The sequence below is a fragment of the Urtica dioica genome, chromosome 9 (genome assembly GCF_054948205.1).
Source record: "Urtica dioica subsp. dioica isolate 48M chromosome 9, U.dioica_male_clone48M_v1_H2, whole genome shotgun sequence".
Classification (NCBI taxonomy): Eukaryota; Viridiplantae; Streptophyta; class Magnoliopsida; order Rosales; family Urticaceae; genus Urtica; species Urtica dioica.
The window spans coordinates 24,741,534-24,761,249 of NC_142764.1; the positions used below are offsets into that span (position 1 = coordinate 24,741,534).

A 19,716-nucleotide genomic window follows, 5' to 3' on the forward strand; every position below is an offset into this window, starting at 1 on the left:
TATAAAAATTGCAGAGATCATGAAGATAAATAATGAGACAGAGTGGTGGTATGAGTATCCATTTCCCTTTAAAATCTTTTTAAACCACATTCATGTAACATAATAAGAGTTTGCTGAGAAGCAAACATAATTCATGACTCATAATCAGAGAGACTTGAAGTTGAAGACTTAAACAAAAGTCCCTCTCTCTCTCTCTCTCTCTCTCTCTCTCTCTCTCTCTCTCTCTCACGCACACACAGACACAGACACAGACACAGTAATAGTTTCTCTTTAACTTTATTTGTCTCTTTCTCCTTTTTCTTTTATTTCTTCTCTGCACAGAAAACGAACCTTCTCTTTTCCTTCATTATTACACTCTCCAAACTTTCTTCGAGTACTATTCTATATCTGTGTCTTTCTCATTTCTCTATATTATATGATTATCTGTGTCGCCACAAAAACCATAACCTAGACCAAGCTCAAGATATGGAGTTTGACCACCGTGAAGACCCTCTTATTACAACAACCTTCGAAGAACAGAACACCGAAACAGTACCGGATCTTTTCGACTCCGAATCCGATCACATGCCATCGAAGGACTCGCTCAGAAACAGAAACAGAGACTCTTACATTTCCTTTCGCACCGAAGCCACATCTCTCATTTTGCAGGTAAACTAGATTCAAAAGAAAACAAAAATAATCCAATACTATAGACGTGTAATCCTACATATATATATGGTTTCAGGCACAATTTTCCTGCAACTTTGAGCCTTTTATATCGTACCTCGCCGTGAATTACCTGGATCGGTACGTATCCAAGCGAGAAATTCCGGTAACTGAAAACGCTTCTCTCATATCTATATATGTCTATTTATATATATATATACAGTTTTTTCCTTCGCAATTTTTCTCATATCTATACTCTGATAAAAGCAAGGGAAGCCGTGGATTTCAAGATTGCTCGTAATGGCTTGCTTATCTCTGGCCGCGAAGATGAAGAACACTCATTTGTCTCTCTCCCAAATCCAGGTAAAGTAGTTATTATTGAAGTTGAGACGCAATGTGTAATAATTGAAGTAAATTGGGATACTAATTAAGTGATTAAAAGCAGAGAGAAGAAGGTTCGGCGTTCGAGCCTCAGACGGTTCGGAAGATGGAGAGTCTGGTTCTCGACGTGCTGAGCTGGCGAATGAGATCGGTCACGCCATTCTCGTTCTTCTCATTCTTTCTCTCGGCGTTCGAGCTCACTCACGCCGAGTCTGCGCTGCTCCGAGACCGAGCTTCCGACATAGTCTTCGCATCCCAAACAGGTAACTCTCTATATACTCTGCTAATAAAAATAGAAATAATAGTAGCTATAATAATAGTTAATAATTAATGATGTGGATTTTTGCTATTTGTGCTTCGAAAGATGTGAAGTTTTTGGAATTCAAGCCATCGATTATCGCGGCATCGGCGATTCTCTCTGCGTCTCGCCAGCTCTTCCCGACTCGGTTCGCTTGCTTTGAAGCCTACTTCTCGGCTTGCCATTACGTGAATAATGTAATTAGTCAAAATTTAATAGTAAAAGATTATTGTCAAATTAATAATTAATATACTGTTAACTGATTATTTTTTTTCTCTTTTACTTTACAGGAGAGTTTGCGGAAATGCTGTAGTGTGATGCAAGAAATGTTGTTGAACATGGAGAGTAATGTAATATCACCGAAATCCATGGTCTCGGAGATGAGTGAGACTTGTACGGAAACGACAATAAAATCGTCGACGGAAGAGAATAAACGACGTAGATTGAGTGGTGTGTGTAGTGGCAGTGGTAATAGTACTAATAACGGTGGGTTCGAGATTTCACAGTTTAGTCCATATTGATTATGTTAGTTCAATAGATTTGGAAATTTCACGAGCAATCGAATCTCTGTTTTTTTCCCCGTTAAGATGACATATAAAAGAAGATATTAGGTAATTAAATAAATAAAAGTTGTATTTTCATTATGGGATTTGGTGATGGGAAAAACAGTGGGGCTTCAATGCTGAACAGACCCTTTTGTCCCCTTTTTCTTTTCTTACATGTTGGGGGGCTTGGATTTTGTGTTATATGCTTGTGTTATAATTATAGGGTTTTTTTTTTTTTTTTTTTTTTTTTTTTTTTTTTTTAAAAGAGGAAAGTATGTAAAGAGTCTTGACTTTGAAGGAACCCAATATTTTGATATATAGATGCTCTTTCTTTCTTTACCACTCAGTCAGCAGGCTGTGAAAAACACATAAATCTGATTGGATAAAATGGTTTGTTTTTTAGATCTAATTTAGGACGTTGGTCTGATTTTGTCACCAATTTAAAATAACCAAATTTAGTTTCCAAATTGAGATCGTGGTTTAGACGAGACCGGAACGATCCTAATTTTTTTTTAAAGATATTGAAACATGCTAATTTGGGTTCGTCATCGTAAATAATAGATGTTTATATATATATATATATATATATATATATATATATATATATATTTAATTTATATTTTTTGTCATCTTTTTCCAAAATTTGAAAGAAAAAAAAAATTAAGGCAGCTTTGCTGCTTGTGTGGATTGAACCCACGACCTCCACTTTGGAGGTGGTGTGAAATTAACAACTATTTTTTCATGCTTAAGCTCAAAAAGTCTTCTATGTTCATGGAGTGGTTAAGCTTGTGGCAATCAAATGTGTCGGGCAGAGTCTCTATGATCATATATCTATTTTAGAATCTCCATCAATTCGGAAACCCATGATCTACATGTCGCTCAAGTGACTTATGATTAGCATGATATGGTCACGAACAAGAACTCAAGGTTTCATGAGACAGTTCATGAACCGCCTCACAGCTTGTTGCCTAGCCTGACGCCATTTGTGCTCCAAACATCTCATGGAGGTTGAAGAGCATATCCTCAATAGTTTAAACGCCCCTTAATTAAGTTGTTGTTGTAACACATTACTCATCGATGCTAAAATGTAGCAACGAGCAACTTCGTTGAACCTATCCATGCAAAGTCGGTATCTTTGACCTCTTGCGTCGAATCAACATTCGGCTTGGGAGGGCAGCCCATTTGTGCTTGTAAGTTAAGACGATTACAAGGTTACATTTCTAGTCTATATGATTTTCTCATAAAAGTTTGTTAGGGGAGAGAATGGTAGCAAGTGGAGAAAGAGACATTTTGATTTAAACAATAAGTTGAAACAAATCAATGATTAAGTCTTTTACTTTTGAAAAAACAATTAGAGAGTATAATTGAAATGTTAAAATCTTACAGGCATTTCAATTTCATGGTGTTATGAGTAAAAATGATTAAGCAATTTTACCTAGGGGCGTGACCATGTTTAATCTCCTTTCATAGGAGTGACACAACACGTTATTCAGCTTAGCTATATTTATATTTTAAGAACATATAGCTTGGCTAATCACCATTTGATTTGATCACTCTAGTTCTTTTGCATAGCCTGTATAGAGGGTTACTTGAGATAGAGCCTTAGTGTTCAACCAACTCTTCAGTCTTCATATGAGAGTACTTTAATGCCAATCACCCTAAGGAAAGCCTTGACACAATAACATCTCTTTATGAACTAGCTAAAAGCAATTCCTTAGACTTGGTGAATTCAGAGTATTCTTGTTTAGGAGAAGGCACCAGGGTGACTCTTAGTCTTTCGTCCCTAGTCATTGAATTGGTGTTGGGGTCATCGCTTAGTTTTTGTAACGTAGATTATATGCATTGAATCATAGAAACCAAGTTTCATGTATTTCAATTGTATAAGACTTTGAGTTCTAGAATTTACCTTAACATACGCTATATAGTGGATGAGAATTATATGAATGCTGCGCTAAGCACAATCGACCTTGGAAATATTCAGTTGTCACTCGACTTTTTACCGTCCCACTCAAACAATCCAAGAGCCATTTGATTTCAAAATAGGTGATATGATATGTTTATACCTTTGCGAAGTGGTATGATCATAATTTTGGAAGACAAGTTTGAAAATAAGCAAAGTACAAAGTTTTAAATTTGATTTTTTTCAAAGTGACCATGGACCGGAGATTCAAAATCATTTTTAGAAGAAAGTACGAATCCAAAATTCATTTTTCTTTCACTAATGTTTATGTTAAACAATTTAAAGAGAATGGCTCAAACAAATTGGATATGGTGGCCGGAGCCGCCCAACACGGTGGTTTAGAGTTTGGGTAGCACCACGGCTATGTACTAGTCGCGGGCCATAAACTTAGGCACCATTCCAATTAGAGTTCGGCCAGATTTCGCCGTGCCACCACCAAGCAAAGTTTCTCCTCTTATCTTCTATCACCGTGTGTATGGCCGGGTAAAGTGGTGGTGGAAGAAAATTCGGTTTGCGGCCATCTAAATCCACGTTGTATTTTTAATTTAATCACTCAACTGTTCATAAGTTTTTTGGAATCCGAAAGATGTCACAGTCTAACTGGGATTGTGAGCTTGTAGTTAAATGCACAAATTTACTACAAGAGTATTCTAACTCATTTTACCATAGTTGACTCAAGGACTGTGAACCTAATAGCTTAAAGCATAGATGAACACAAATAAGAGCATAGACACTGCTACCTCTCTAACTTTCGTTTCTCCAAATCTCAGTGATATATATTCTACTAAAATAACGAGTGTCCATTAATTTCAATGCTTTCTCGTGTTTTATATTTGTTAAGGGAGTGAGTCGCTGCCTTGTAGCAAGCTTTGGCTCTATATTTGATGTCGAGGTTGTCGTATTAGTTTGCGTAAAGTTTGTTAGAAATATTAGAATAACCTTGGCGAGATATAAAGATAAATTGCAAGAAATTAAATAAAACAATCCCAAAACACTAATAAAATTAATTTTAGAAAATAAATGGAAAATCAATTACACAAAACGAAATAAAATGCAAAACCGGATAAACCTTAACCGATATGAAAACAAGAAGGAGAATCGAAAAGGGAGAAAGCGTCGAGGCTTGCTGGACGATTTCGTTGAAGCTTTTTATCGCCCTTCCACAGGTGTCAGAATACTTGAGCGAAAGCCTCCCATGATACAATGACGGAAAAAGACGAGCTATACACTAAAAGACTCGACTTCGGCGAACTAGAACCTCGGTCTGAATGCTACCACCGGACTACAAAAAGAAAAAGGTACTCAAATTTCTGGAGGGAGAGAGGAGAGAAAGAACACTTAGTTTCAGTATGTGTTGGTGTGTTCATAATGAGAGATGGACACTGCCTTTTTTAGGCTTTTCGATGAACGGATTTGAACAAAACTTGTTGCTCACTAATGCTCCATGAAGGCACCTTAATGACATTCAAATAAAAAACCGTTTTGACATAAAGATCACGGTTTATACCATTCAGCCTTCATACGAACCATTAAATCTCGGTTACAAACAATTAACCGCTGCAGTAAGTGCACAGTTACAACACCAATTAATTAAATGATTTTATTTTATTTTAAATAAAAATTAAAATTTGGAAGGAAAAAAATAGAGGGAAGGGCCAAGCTCATTCCAACCCGACTTGCCCGGACGAATGGCGGCAACAGCGCGCATATGTGGTGGACTTGAGCTTGTCTAAGTCATTGGACCTCTACAAAACTGGGCCACCCTTGGGATAAACCATAACACTAATAAAATTAATTTTAAAAAATAAATGGAAAAATAATTAGACTAAATGAAATAAAATGAAAAACTGGATAAACCTTAACCGATAAGAACACGAGAAGGAGATTTGAAAAAAAAGAGAAAGCGACAGGCCCACTGGACGGTTTCCTTGAAGGTTTTTATCGTCCTTCCACGGGTGCGGGATTACTTAATCGACAGCCTCCCAGGGTACAACGACGGAACAAGACAAACTATGCACCACAAGACTCGACTTCGGCGAACTAGAATCTCAGTAAGAATAAATACTGTTTATTACAATATTTTCAATTTCTCATTTACGAATATGCATAAATTATCTAATTTTGGTTGGTGATCGCCACTCAAATTTTAGCCAAAAATCAGCCCCATAATTGTAAATAAATACTGTTTATTACAATATTTTCAATTCTTTTATTGGGGTCCCTTGTTTATCCCAAATTCAATGTATTTTTTTTAGTTGTAGTCGTGGTTTCTTCCATTTTATTGAAATGCCTAAAGTCCTTTTACAAAAAAAAAAAAAAAAAAAAAAAAAACAAACAAACAAAAAACAAAAACGCTCATAAAAGTCCAAATGAAGATAACCAAAAATACAAATAAAACAAAATTTCTCATTATTTTTACAAAATACTGAAAATTAGAGGGTTATACTTGTATAGCTAATAGTCCAACTCGAAATATAAAGTTCTTGCACAAAAGGTTAGAGCACTAGCTAGAGAGGACCATGAAACTAAGAGAAACACCTAGCGTACAAGACAATAATAATATTGGAGAAGCTGGTGGTCAATTAAGATTAGTCAATACATAAAGGAAACGTGACCAATAGAAAATTAAGATTTCAGAAACCGAAAGAGCGTGGACATGGAGACACTCACTAAAACTCGCTATTCTAGATACTTACGTTTGAGTTGAAAAAAAAAAACAGGAACTTCTATAACTCGCTATTAGAAATGCAAACCAAAATTGAAAAGGGAGACTGTCGCATTAAAAGAAAAGAGAAATTTTATTTTGTAAACCGAATATCAAAAGATCAAATTTAGTCTTGTTATCTGATTTTTGTCACATTTTTAGATAAAAGCACTCCTCTAAATTTTTTTTAAAAAAATATCACTTCTCTATTTCTCTTACTCTCTCGATTCTCACTCTTCCAAAGACCTCCGACGATCCCCGATGATTTTCTAAAAAAATGAGAAAATTGCTTAAAAGAGTATTTTTGTCAAAAAAATATGATAAAAATCCAACTGCCGATAAAATGCACATAATAAGTCAAATCTTTAATATTTTGCTACTTGGTCTACAAAATAAATTTTGGTCAGAATCTTTATCAAGCCATAACAGTTTTGCAAGGGTCCGTGAGTTTTTTTTATTCAACAAGTGTAGTAACTACTTTTGTTTACCAAGTATTAAGAGTGATTCCTTGCTAGGCACGAAATACCTTACACTTGACAAACAATAACTGGAGAGGGATTGGAGTGTTTTTAAATAGTCCATAGAGTTTGCCATTAGTTTACTAGCGATTAAACGCATCAATAATCAAGAAAACTGTGTTATTATATTACTGTAATAATATATTATGTAAAAAAAATCGGAAATAATGTTTCAGAAACCACATTTGAGACTACATGTCCGTGTCTCAGTTCAAAGCAAACTTAAAAAGGATATATATCAACAAAAAGAAAATCAGCATCTCAGTTTGACACGTTTCAAGGCAATATAAGATACATGGTAAAAAGAAAAATCATATGTGGTCTTGGTAAACTGGTCATTTTTTTTTATAAGTAACTCTTTGATTGAGCATTTAAGGCCAATTTAAAAACATATTCGTTTACATTCGATTAGTCCAATTGAATTATTTATTCCCCGCCCTCTCAAAACATATATAAAAATAGACACTAGGAAAGGAAAAATAAATGGCTGGTGACGTTGTAGTTCTCTCTCGTCGGCTATCAAAAAGTGTGAGTCAATTATGCCACCTTTAAACCTAAACTTGTTTTTATTAAGAAAATAACTACGATACCTGTTAATACAGTTATAATAATAGAGACATTTCAGTAATTAATCTGCAAGTGTGTGTATATATATTTTCTGGAAGTTTCTATCGAAAGTGCATCATCAATTATATATATATATATATATATATATATATATATATATATGTTATATATCAGACATGACATGAATGGATTACATCGAAAGTGCATCATCAGTTTTATACGGTAAAATTCCCTCAAAAGATAATTTATTATAAAAAAAAAAGGTAAGTATATATTACTTCGATATATGTATATATATATATGGAATTAATGTTAAATTACTTTTTTTTAAATAGAAATATTAATGTTACATAATAATCAAAGGGTGTAAAATAAAATGTATTAATGTCTGTCGTAAGTCTTAACTAACTAATGGATTTCGCCAAAAATTACACGAGATAGTAAATGAAAGATAAAAAAGAAAATAAGTAAATAATAAATGATAAATATAATTGCATACAGCTTTCATAGCTCAGTTGGTTAGAGCACCCGTTTAGTAAACGGGAGGTCTTGAGTTCAACTCTCAATGAAAGCAGTCATTTCTTTTTTCTAACTTTGGAATGATTTTTTGAATCTCGTTAATACTCTTAAGCCATATGCTTAGTCATTTATTTTTTTTAACTTTGGAATGATTTTTTGAATCTCGTTATACTCTTAAGCCATATGCTTATGCATGTTACTTTACGTTGACTTAAAAAAAAGTACACATGTTTTCTATTTCACCTTTTGAATATATATTCATTTTATGTATATAATCTCATTACTTTAAAGCAATATGCATATTAGTTTAAGATATCTAAAGCGTAAAAATGAAGACATTATGTTGAACTTCCATGTACTTCTTATTTCTTTCAAAGGTTCAAATAAATGGGAGAAAATCAATCCCCTATAATTTACTGCAATCTCTTTCCTTTTTTTTCTCCCTCTACACGACATGAACTGAGAAAACCACAAAAAACCACAGACAATTAATAACAACAGTTGTATATATTCAGTATATATCTATATCGCAACTGGAAAAAAAAATTAACACAATCTTCCCGTACGTCACGTCAGAATATTTGATCCGTATAGTTTAGCCAGTCATTGCACAGTGCTTCCTCGTAGTAGTACTGATCATATGTCCACAAGTTAGACATAACAGAGTCTGGTTCGAAGAACATCGAATAATTATCCTGTGTCATTAGATTCAACACTTCTTCATTTCCGTTGTGATCAGCTTCTAGAACTTGTTTATTGGCCGTTGGGGAGATATAAATATCGTCAATGGACATTGGCTGTGGCGACTCGGTGATATTAATGGCGGATTTCTTATCCGTGGCTTCGTCGTCCAACTTTTCCGGTGATTCTTCTTCTTCTTCTTCTTCTTCTTCTTCTTCTTCGTGTTTTTCGAGTTCAGGGACTATGTTTGAAGAGGCGTTTTGATCGTTCAACGTCTCTTCGATTGCTTTAGGGCTAAAAGGCTTGTTCAAGCGCTTTTTCAAGTGCGTGTGCCAGTAGTTCTTCACTTCGTTGTCTGTTCTCCCGGGGAGTTTTGATGCTATAGAAGCCCATCTATATTATATATAATACATAAATTAGTATATACTCTTGCAGATTAATATATTACCTGAAAATATATTAATTTTACGGGCATTAAGTACCTGTTTCCAAGGCTCTCATGCAATGTCATTATGGTTTGAACTTCTTCATGGCTAAAGTTTCCATGCTTAATGTCAGGCCTCAAGTAATTCACCCACCTAAGTCTGCAACTTTTTCCCGATCGCGCCAAGCCTGAAATAAATTCATTTAAATCAGAATATATATCGATCAAGAAAATCATCCAGATTTTTTATTTTCTTTTCATTTTGATAAATTACATCACAAGTTAGCCTCTATTTAATTTGTTCAGAACATTTATGACGAATCAACGTACCAGCAGCTTTTGACATCTCACTCCAATTCCATATTTTGTATTTCTTGATGTAATTAATCAATTTCCGATCTTCATCTGAACTCCACGCACCTTTCTTAAGAGGCGATCTATCGCTACTGGACTCGGAATTTTTCACCATATCTATTCACTCAATTTTCCTAGTCTTCTGTATCTCACCTTTAGTTTTTCAGAGACTACATATATATACGGTTGTATACGTACGTAACAGCCATTTGAAATTCATTATCCAATGTGAAAACGTAATTTTTATATATATTATAGACCAAGTTTATGAAAGTCTGGTCAAATAAATTTCTATACTCACTAAATTCAGAAAAGAAAATATATGTGAGAGAAAGAATTTCCTTGCTCTTTCCCTTGTATGAGAGTAACTAATTTAAAATAATAAAAAAACACACGTTTATTCAGAAGTACATAAATGTTTTTTTTTAATGATTGGTCTACAATATATAAAGTCAAATTTGGCTAGTTCCTGGTCACGGGAATTTAGTTAGCATGCACGTACGAATTTATGAAAAAGACGTAAAGTCTGTAAGGAATTTCTAATATATTTAGTTTTTTTTAAATGAATTTTTAATATATTTAGTGATAGCTACAAATATATCCCTTAGATTTCCACAGATTATTAAAAGGCGTGAAAAATCACTTTAGAGAAGTCTTTATTCGCGATAAAAAAGATCGATTTGAATTTATACATATGAGTCTCAGGATTATGTAACGAGATTAAATCCAATTCTGAAATTAAGAATAGATGAAATACAGAAATAATGTAAATTGAAAAGACGAAATATAGCTTTGAGCCTTTTATTGAATGAAAATGACGGAATCAAATAATGAACAAATGAAAATGACTAATAAAAGTGGTAAAACAACAAGATCAGGCAAGCTCAATAGTATTATAAGCGTAAAGAATTGATAGGCTGAAAAATCGTGCGGAAATATGCTTCTGGATCTTATATTTATAGTTGTAGGGGGTAATGGACGAGCTTTGAATCTTCAGGAACACATCGGCCAGTGGAAGGAAGTAGAAGCCCACGGAAAAAGAAATTCCGCTACTTCTGTGAGTTGTTAGCATGTTTTAATTTTTCTTTTTTTAAAAAACAGTTGTTGAATTTGTTACCGTTGCAAATCCAACGGCTGTAAAAAAAATGTGAAGTGAACGTTAGTGAACATTACCATGTGGTTCAATGAAGAAGTGAACATTGCACATTATAACGTTGCAAATAAATGTGAATATTAGAATATTGATTTTATTTCATTTTTTTAATCCATCTTTTTCATTTTTCTATAAATACAATCCTCATTTACAACATCTCCTCACATCTCAATACAATCTTCTCCTACTCTCTCCCATTACTCAAATTCTCATAATATCTTCTCACATATTTGTTTTTATTATATAGTTTTCATACATAATTTTCTTATAAAAAATTTCGGTCTAATTTTTGCGTCGCCCGTCCACGCGTCACTGTGGTTCAAACTTCGAAACATCAGTTATAATCTAAGCTCGGGAATAAATATTCGAAGCTAGCTCATACTTAGAATATTATATATAATCTTGTGGAAATGATCGTAAAGATAAGAGACAAAAGTATTAATTTTCTATATCATGGATTATTCAGATGAGTTATGATTCTTGATGAAGCGGTCTATTAATTCTATTTTCACACAGTGGAACAGAATCAACGTACAAAAAAAACGATCATGGCATTATTATATGTAATCTACGCGTTCTCCAAGAACTTCTAGAAATTCTCAGTCTCCTTACCTACTTAACTTCTACTATACCAATAAAAAAAATAGTTTCTCTTTAATAAGGGTTATTAAGTTTTTCTAGCCACACGGATATAGTGGATTGAGATATAGCCCACCTTTGATTAATTTCTTGTAAATAGCCAAGTAAACTTATTAACAGATTAATAAAAACCTTATTTAACACAACCAAACATATATTTTAGGTAGTTAATAGGCTGCCACGTATGCAAGTTGGTTATTTACAACTTATTTACCAAAGGTTGGCTAATTTACAATTCCTATAGTTTAGGTGACTTACGTAGCCAATTTTTTTGCTTTAATAATTACATCAACATTAAAAAAAAAAAATAGTTGTCTAGCAAAAATTTGAGTGGCGCGATGGTTGAAATATATGATGGTTGAAATATACGAGGTCAAATCATCGAATGAGCATATATCATAAGGTAAAAACTATCCCAACAAAAATATAGTAGCGCTAAAAACTTGGTTGATAACGTACTTGTGAACCGACGTGGACATGATCATGATCATGATCATGTTCCTCTTCTGCAGGATCTATGCTTCAACAATGGCTTCTTGTTGTGATCTCTTTCAACGTTTAACGAAGAATGGTCTCGTGATCAGCTTCTAGTACACATGAATAATCTCCTCTATCAAGTCCTCTAAGAAATCCGCACCAATAATTTTAGAGATTTGTAAGTAACTAGGTCACTTTAAACATGTGATTTTGGATCTAGCCTATGTTTGACAATTTTTAGGGATATAACCAAATGGCTTATGTGGCAATAATTAAAGTCTGATTTGCCATTATTTATTAACAAATTCGTCACTTTCTCTCTCCTATTTATTTTCAAATAATTTTTTTGCATCAAAACTTCAAAAATTCGTATCTTTCTCATACGAACTCGAAATTGAGTGATTTCAGATCCTACAAATTCGTGGCGTCGAGATCTTCAAAAATAGACACATTGTGTTTGATGAAAAATTATGTTTAATGCATCATAGTTACGTTTCCATTTATTTTTTTGATAATTTCAAAAATTTCCAGTTATTTCCATATTTAAGGTAGTAACATGATTTTTCTACATCTATGGTATTAAACATGATTTTTCATCAAAGACAATGGATCTATTTTTGAAGATCTCGGCGTCACGAATCCGTAGGATTTGGAATCACTCAATTTCGAGTTCATATGAGATAGATATGGTTTTTTGAAGTTTTTATGTAAAAAAAAAGTGTAGGAAAAAAGTAGGAGAGAGAAAGTGACGAATTTGTTAATAAATAAGGGTAAATCAGACCTTAATTATTGCCACATAAGTCTGTTGGCTATTTTCTTAAAAAGTTGTGAAACATAGACTAAAAACAAATTTCATAGTTTCATTTGGCTACTTCGCTATAGTGCCCATAATTTTACTCAATGTTGTTCTCTATTTCTTATTTTAATTCTCTATGCAAGTCCGCTCGAATCTCCCTTCAGGAGGGCACAACTAATCACACATTTTCATGCTTGTACGTTTTTCATCTACGGCAAGGTAGTTCTTCACTCTATTAACGCTTTCACAATCCATAGAAATTGCAAACATGAGCATTAGACTTTCCCTCGATGGTTAAAAAAAACTTTCTTGTTGGGACCGACTACCTTTTTCAAATACAAAATAAATGCTTCCCATAAATTAAGCTAAATCAGCAATAAAACACGAAAACAAATATTATTATTAAAAACCAGTCATAAAATTCAAACAAATACCTAATAAATTTTGATAAAATCAAATATCGGAAAATAACTATGAAAATCAAATATTATACACTAAATAATCAGCTCAATAAACTCAAAACAAGCTTGAAAGCATGATTCCATAATAAATTAAAAAAAAAAAACTCTAAACCCTAATTTAGTATTAAAAAAGTAAGAAACTGTCCTTTAATTTCTCTTAGAAAAAGCGGTATATATTGAGAAAGATTACAACATTCTATGGCTGAAAAGTATTGAACTGATTCCGCGCTATTCATAGTTGTTATATATATTAACATGAAAACAAAGCTTCATTTAATTTTTGAGAAATAGAATCTGTGTATAAATGATAATATAGAAGAATACAGACTTTATCAATGGGAGATGTTCCACCAATCAAATAAGTTAATTGCCCATGAAAAGAATAAAATGTGTAATATATTATGGCCGATTCAAAGTGGCCCGTCCATAAGTATATAACTACCTTACTCCTGGAAGATAGACAAAAAAAACTAGATACATGTGACAAATTAGACCCAAACTCGATACAAAAGAAAAACGTTTGTCTAAAGCATGGATTGTCATCTTTTTGGGGGGTGATCATATTTATGAACAAGACCTCGTATCCCCAAACGAGAACTGAATTTGCTAACATGCTTATGAAAACAAAGCTTATTATAAAAAATAAAACAAATACCAAATAAATTTGTACAAAATAATATTTTACTATGATTAATCAGGTCAATAAACTCAAAATTAAACTTAACGAAATTACATAAGAAATAAAAAGCTCTTTAAACCCTGATTGGTATGAAAAGTAAGAAACTCTCTTCTTTGGTTTCTCTTAAAAACGGCAAGGATTACAACATTCTATTGCCGAATATTGAATGGATCTTACGGTATTTTAGCGACTTTCAGGAAGATTCAGAGGAGCTTAGCTGGTTTTAATCTTTGTCAAAACTTTTATCTTATTTTCTCTACGGAAAACTTGAGGTAAATGAGTTTTCAACTAAAATAATCTTGGGGTCGGGCTAGTATCCGAGCGCAGAATCTCACCCAATACCGCGTTATTATCTGATTTCTGAAAAACCACGTGGTATCGAACGAATGGCGCTTTCGATTGCTTGTGGTTTAGTGGGATTTTAAACCTCATTAGTTTAGAGGGGCGTTTAAACTCATCAGCCAATTTTTTTTTCTATTGATGTAGTAAGCAGATTAAATTATCATAACATGTTATAATTTATGAGATTCTATACTAAAACCGATTGACAATACAATAAAAAAAAAAACAAATATTTAGAGATATAAGCCACCAAAACATAAGCATTTGCATTTTAGCCAACGTTTTGTAAATTTTATGTAAATAACCAAAAATATGACGCAACCAACGTTATTTACACATATTTACTAGAAATTTACTATGCGTAAATAGATTTACGTGGTGATTTACCAAAAATTAATGAAGCGTTGACTATTTAGAAATGAGAAAATATCAAGAGTATCCCTCGTATTTAATCGAAATGCGAGATTTATCCATTCGATTTCTAGAAATATCAAACATATCCATTCATCAGTTGAATATAAATGACATATAGCTCCAAAAAAAAATGTTATATTACAAATATCACTCGTTTTGTTTATATTTTACAAAATTATAATTTGAACTCCCAAAAATACCCTTAATATAGAATAAATATTTATTTACTATTTTATTAAAAAAAATCAAAATCTCTCTTTATAAAAAAAAATCTTTCTTGATATTTTTGTATATAGAATAGAAAATATTGAATTATTTCATTAAGGGTATTTTGGAGAGTTCAAATTATTTTTTTGTAAAAAATAAACGAAAATTGTGATATTTGTAATATAACATTTTTTTAGGGGAGATATATGTCATTTATATTAAACTGAAGGGATATGTCTGATATTTCTAGAAATCGAAGGGATAAATCTCGCATTTCGATTAAACACGATGGATACTCTTGATATTTTATATGTTTCATATGGATAGATAGCTACTGTACCCTGAAAAAAATCATGATAATATGAATATTCTAGATTTTTAATTTATCTTTCTATATAGGAGGATCCTTTAAAATAATATATATTGGTTGCTGATGGTATCCTAAGGTAAGCAGAGTGATGAGATTAATTAATCTACTTTATTAGAAGAAATAATAGTAATAGCATCTATATGTACTTCTCCGTAGACATCAAGTTTGAATGTCTAGGAAATTTAGAAACAATTTGTATATGTAAGGACGAATACGTATGTTCTCAATGTATTACACTTACAATTAAAAAAAAAAAAAAAAAAAAAAAATTTGCAAGCGCACAAAAAGACAGCTTTGATCATCATTGCAGTACCATTGTAGAAATTAGGCATGTACATCGGGTTGGGTTATTCGGGTTTGTACATTTCATGAACCCGACCCGAAATCTTCGGTTTGTCATTTTTATATCCCAACCCAAACCATTTATGGTACTGAAACCTAATCAACCCGAACCGATATTAATCGGGTTGGTTTGGTTTGATTTATTTGAGTTGGTTTAAGTCGGGTTGTTCGGGTTAATCTGTCACAACAAGGTACAAAATAGAATCGTTTAATCAGATTCATAAAAAAAAATCATGCAAATACTAAGAATAAATAAATTATGTCTCATCTCAAATTTCATACTCCATAAAAATCTAGATCTCGTGAAAAATCTGTAAATTAACAAAAAAAAAAAAAAAGAGTTGTTGAAACTAATATAAGTAAGTCTTTATGATCATATTGAGTCTACTTATATTATCTATTTGTCACTGTCGTTAGCATAAAAATACACCTATAAAATAATTAATTAATTTAAAAATGCATTTATATTCTTATTTTAAAACCATAAAGCATATGGTGTATTTTTTTTATTTTACCTTGACAACATTTTTCATTTTTTTAGAGAAATTTTTTTATTTTTATTTTAACGGGATCGGGTTGGTTTGGTTCAACACAATCTCATGACGATCAAAAACTAAACCAACCTGAAACACTTGCGGGTTGGGTTGATTTTCAACCCAAATTTTTTCGGGTTGTAATGAGGCGGGTTAAAAAAGAGTGCGGTTTGATTTGAGTGATCGGGTTGTTTGGTTCGTCCGTTCGTCAACACCCTAGTAGAAATTATACGGACTAAGTCTTCGCTTTTCCGCTACTAGTTTAAAAGGACTAATTAAACTAGCAAGTTGTCATCAAGCGCATCGTTCAATACATAATAAACGAATTATATTTCCATATATTCGAATAGACTTGCGAGATTTCAATGGAGTAAGAGAGACGGATTGTCTTACAAAATATATATATAGCAAGTGGGGTATCTACAGTGTGAAACATATGCTAATACATGATCACATTATAAATGCGTAAATGACTATTCTTCGTAAATTACTGGTCTTATGAATAAACGAACATTCATTCGGGGTCAATATTCAGCTTCGTCATGCAGGTTGACAAATTATAGGTTTGCGTTACAGGAATTTCAAACCCAGCGTATTTTACTTTCATATAGAGCGAGGCTTGTTTTTTCAGTCGACCTCGACATTATATTTAATACTTAAGGAAAGAATTGCAAATGTGAATTTAAAATATATATATATATATATATATATATATATATATATCACGAGTTTTTATAAGAATAAATTAAGATAATAAGCGTTAATTGCCCATGCTTTATTTTATTTGTCCTATATTGAGGACACGATATATGCTTGAAATGAAATCATAATCAAGTCTTAAAACCCAACAGTGCATTTCACGTATAGAATCTTGGTCTAGAACCATATTTATTTTCCAGCAGTTGAGATCTATTATGTAATTGTTTATTGAGCAACACAGACGTTAGAGTTAAATTTTGCTAGAGGCGGGACTTTTAAATGGTTGATCTTATGAATGTTTTACCTCTTATACCTTTTTTTGAAACTTAATTTCTCAAATACATCAGAAACTGCAGTTATTTTATAATAAATACTTACTTTTACATTGTTTTCCACGTAGTCTACCGTTTTACTTGACTTTTTTTTTTTTCTTAATGGTTTACCGTTTCATTGTTTGCTTATTTTCGAATTGCGGCCCATTGGTCTTTGTATTTTACTTTTATTACTTCTATTTTCTTGGTTCAAGGCTCAGCAATACTAAACTATCTGCACCCTTCTTTTGCAACTCCTACAAACAATCTAACAAAAAGAAAATATTATGTTAAGGTATAATTTTTTTAAGGTATTTTAGTCAATTTGGTTATATATATAAATAACAACAATATTGTGTAATTTTTCTTCTAAAGTTTTACACAAAAATTCTTATTTCTTAGTTACTACAAACAGTCAACATCGCAGTTTCAGGTTGAGGATAATCCAATGAAAGCCACTTCGTCTGATGTTACACAACATGTTCACGAGGACTCCTACGGGATTAATAAATTCCATTAAGATAAAGGACAGAACGTTACAACAGAAATAGACAGACACGAATAACTTTATGAATGTTAGTTTTACCTTTTCCAACTAAACTTGCTGATCAGTGTGTTTGTAAAAATGATTCTACATTGCGCGTAATTCATTAAAAAAAAAAAATCATAGTTTTTAAAACACTATGTTTTCACATATTAAGAGAATTAAGATTGTAAGTTTGCTCAATGTGGATTAAGGAAGCTTGTGCAATCACACGATTATAAACTAAATAAAGCGAACCTCTCAGACCTAAGCAAATAGCATTACACACATGAATGACGAGTTAGTGTACTGATTAATTAGGATAATACGAACATATACATCACGCTGATTGGAAATTCAAGGGAAAAAAAATAGCCGGGTAAGAGGACAGAGATCACTCTAAACACTTTATGCACATCGACCCGAAATATTTCTCTTCCGAGAAGACGCCAATCCAATCGGACTCGAAAGCATTCCGTTACCTCTCTCTCAGTGACACTTGAGCATGAATCCAAGGCGTTCGTTTTAGCTTCGCTTTTTCGAAACAATTTGGGAAAAAGCTCAGGAGTGAGTGTTTATAGATATTTGGACGGTGCAATCCATGGGCGGGACGGGATGTGGTGGCTGTAACTCGAAGAACGCTTTTGTTCCTTCGATGCATATCGTGTCTCCGCGGCCGTGCCAAGTTCCGTCTTGGATGTTGTTCATCTCCAGAGTTCTCGATTCCTGCTCGATCACAACTAACCATCGATCAGTTTTTCATAAGAGCAACACGCTTGTAATCAAAGACCTGGCATGATTAGCTTTCAAGATAGCGACACTTTTAGAGGTCCCAAATTCATAACTCTCTTATCTATTTTCTTAGTGTCAATCAGTTAATGATTGGTACAAGAGATAAGAACATGACCTGGCATAATAGTACCAACTAAACAACCAAAAGGATTATCTTTCGAGAATGCGACAATTTTAATAGTTTCGAATTCGTAACTCTCTTTCTTTTTTTTTCATTCTGTAGTGACAATCTGCTAAATATGAGTATGAATGCAAGAGAAAATGACCTGGCATAACGTGCAGCACGGGCAGATGAGATGGTAAATGCAATCGTCCAAAGAACTATCGTTGCCCTGAAACCAAAAAACGACTCCGTTACTAGAATTCAGATGTAGCTTTGATAAAGCCGGAGAAGGCTTGGCCTTTATAGTTAAATGATACACAGCTTATCAACGTAATACAAAGATAGAACATTTTTTTTCCAGATTAAACACTGGGTTGAAGTTATATACCATGATGTTGAATTTCTTTCTCATCTGTGTACGGAAGAATCCTAAATACAAACCCACAGAAATCGTGAAAGCGATCGACATATACAAGAAGCAATTCCGCTTCGTGACGATGAACGCAATGCAGCTCAGAAGAGCACTAAACACAATTATGAAGTGCAAACTTCCCTGCACCCAAAAAAAAAAGCTTATTTAGTAGAAAATTTACGAAAAAGCACAAAGCTAAAGCTTGGTTTGATTAGTCCGAAAGGCACAAGAGCAAAAGTTCAAATTGCATATTAATTTCATGTACCTGCAAAAAGCAGGAACCAAAACCAGCTCGTCTCATGTTTTTGCCATATCTATAACACGGACAACTGCAAAACAATAGAAGAAGAAATATAACAGACTGCAATTTTTTCTTCAAATAATAATTATAAAGAAAATTGCAAATTTTTTCCTTCCTTTTTCGATTCTCTTTTCACCTTGGGAATATTGTTTAGCAAAGAACCTAATCTTCAAAGAATAATATATAAAAAAAATAATAATAAATAAATAATTCGAAAGCGATTGGGAGGTACCAAGCGGATTCAATGGCGATACGGCGGTCTTCGAAGCAATCGAGAAGGTCGCCCTCCCACATCCTGAGGACGCCGGCGTCGGCGGCGGCGTGGTGGTGGTCGTCGGAGGTGTGGAGCTTGGTCCACTTGCCGTGAGTTTGCATGGCCACCGTGGAGCAAAGCATATCGAAGTCCACCACCGCCATTCCTTCCAGATAGCTCTCTTCCTCCGCCGCCGCCGTCTCTTGCCTCTCTGTTTCCGTCATTGTTCAACTTTGTACCACAAGCCACAAATAAAAAAGTTGGGGTTTTCCCTTTTTTCTTCTCTTCTCTCTCTCTCTCTCTCTCTCTCTAT

At 33.2% G+C, this 19,716-nt stretch overlaps 3 protein-coding genes and 1 non-coding gene across 4 annotated transcripts; 2 read left to right on the forward strand and 2 right to left on the reverse strand.

Moving 5' to 3' along the window:
• Positions 1–302: 302 nt before the first annotated feature.
• Positions 303–2,116, forward strand: LOC149386083 (putative cyclin-D6-1). The gene is made up of 6 exons (XM_089626070.1): positions 303–648; positions 725–811; positions 913–1,008; positions 1,091–1,289; positions 1,391–1,521; positions 1,615–2,116. Exons 1-6 carry the CDS (start codon positions 466–468, stop codon positions 1,843–1,845), a joined length of 927 nt encoding a protein of 308 aa, XP_089482196.1. The 5' UTR covers positions 303–465; the 3' UTR covers positions 1,846–2,116.
• Positions 2,117–8,118: 6,002 nt separating this feature from the next.
• Positions 8,119–8,192, forward strand: TRNAT-AGU (transfer RNA threonine (anticodon AGU)). Its single transcript has one exon. It is a non-coding gene; the product is annotated as a tRNA-Thr (tRNA).
• A 517-nt stretch (positions 8,193–8,709) lies between these two features.
• LOC149386085 (transcription factor MYB58-like) lies at positions 8,710–9,711 on the reverse strand. The gene is made up of 3 exons (XM_089626464.1): positions 9,573–9,711; positions 9,301–9,430; positions 8,710–9,211 (listed from the first exon to the last, which is right to left on the reverse strand). The coding sequence occupies exons 1-3, from the start codon at positions 9,709–9,711 to the stop codon at positions 8,710–8,712; spliced, it is 771 nt and encodes a 256-aa protein (XP_089482590.1).
• A 7,964-nt stretch (positions 9,712–17,675) lies between these two features.
• Positions 17,676–19,716, reverse strand: LOC149386086 (PLAC8 family protein). Its single transcript, XM_089624954.1, has 5 exons — positions 19,383–19,716; positions 19,115–19,178; positions 18,826–18,990; positions 18,601–18,666; positions 17,676–18,268 (listed from the first exon to the last, which is right to left on the reverse strand). The coding sequence occupies exons 1-5, from the start codon at positions 19,625–19,627 to the stop codon at positions 18,104–18,106; spliced, it is 705 nt and encodes a 234-aa protein (XP_089481080.1). The 5' UTR covers positions 19,628–19,716; the 3' UTR covers positions 17,676–18,103.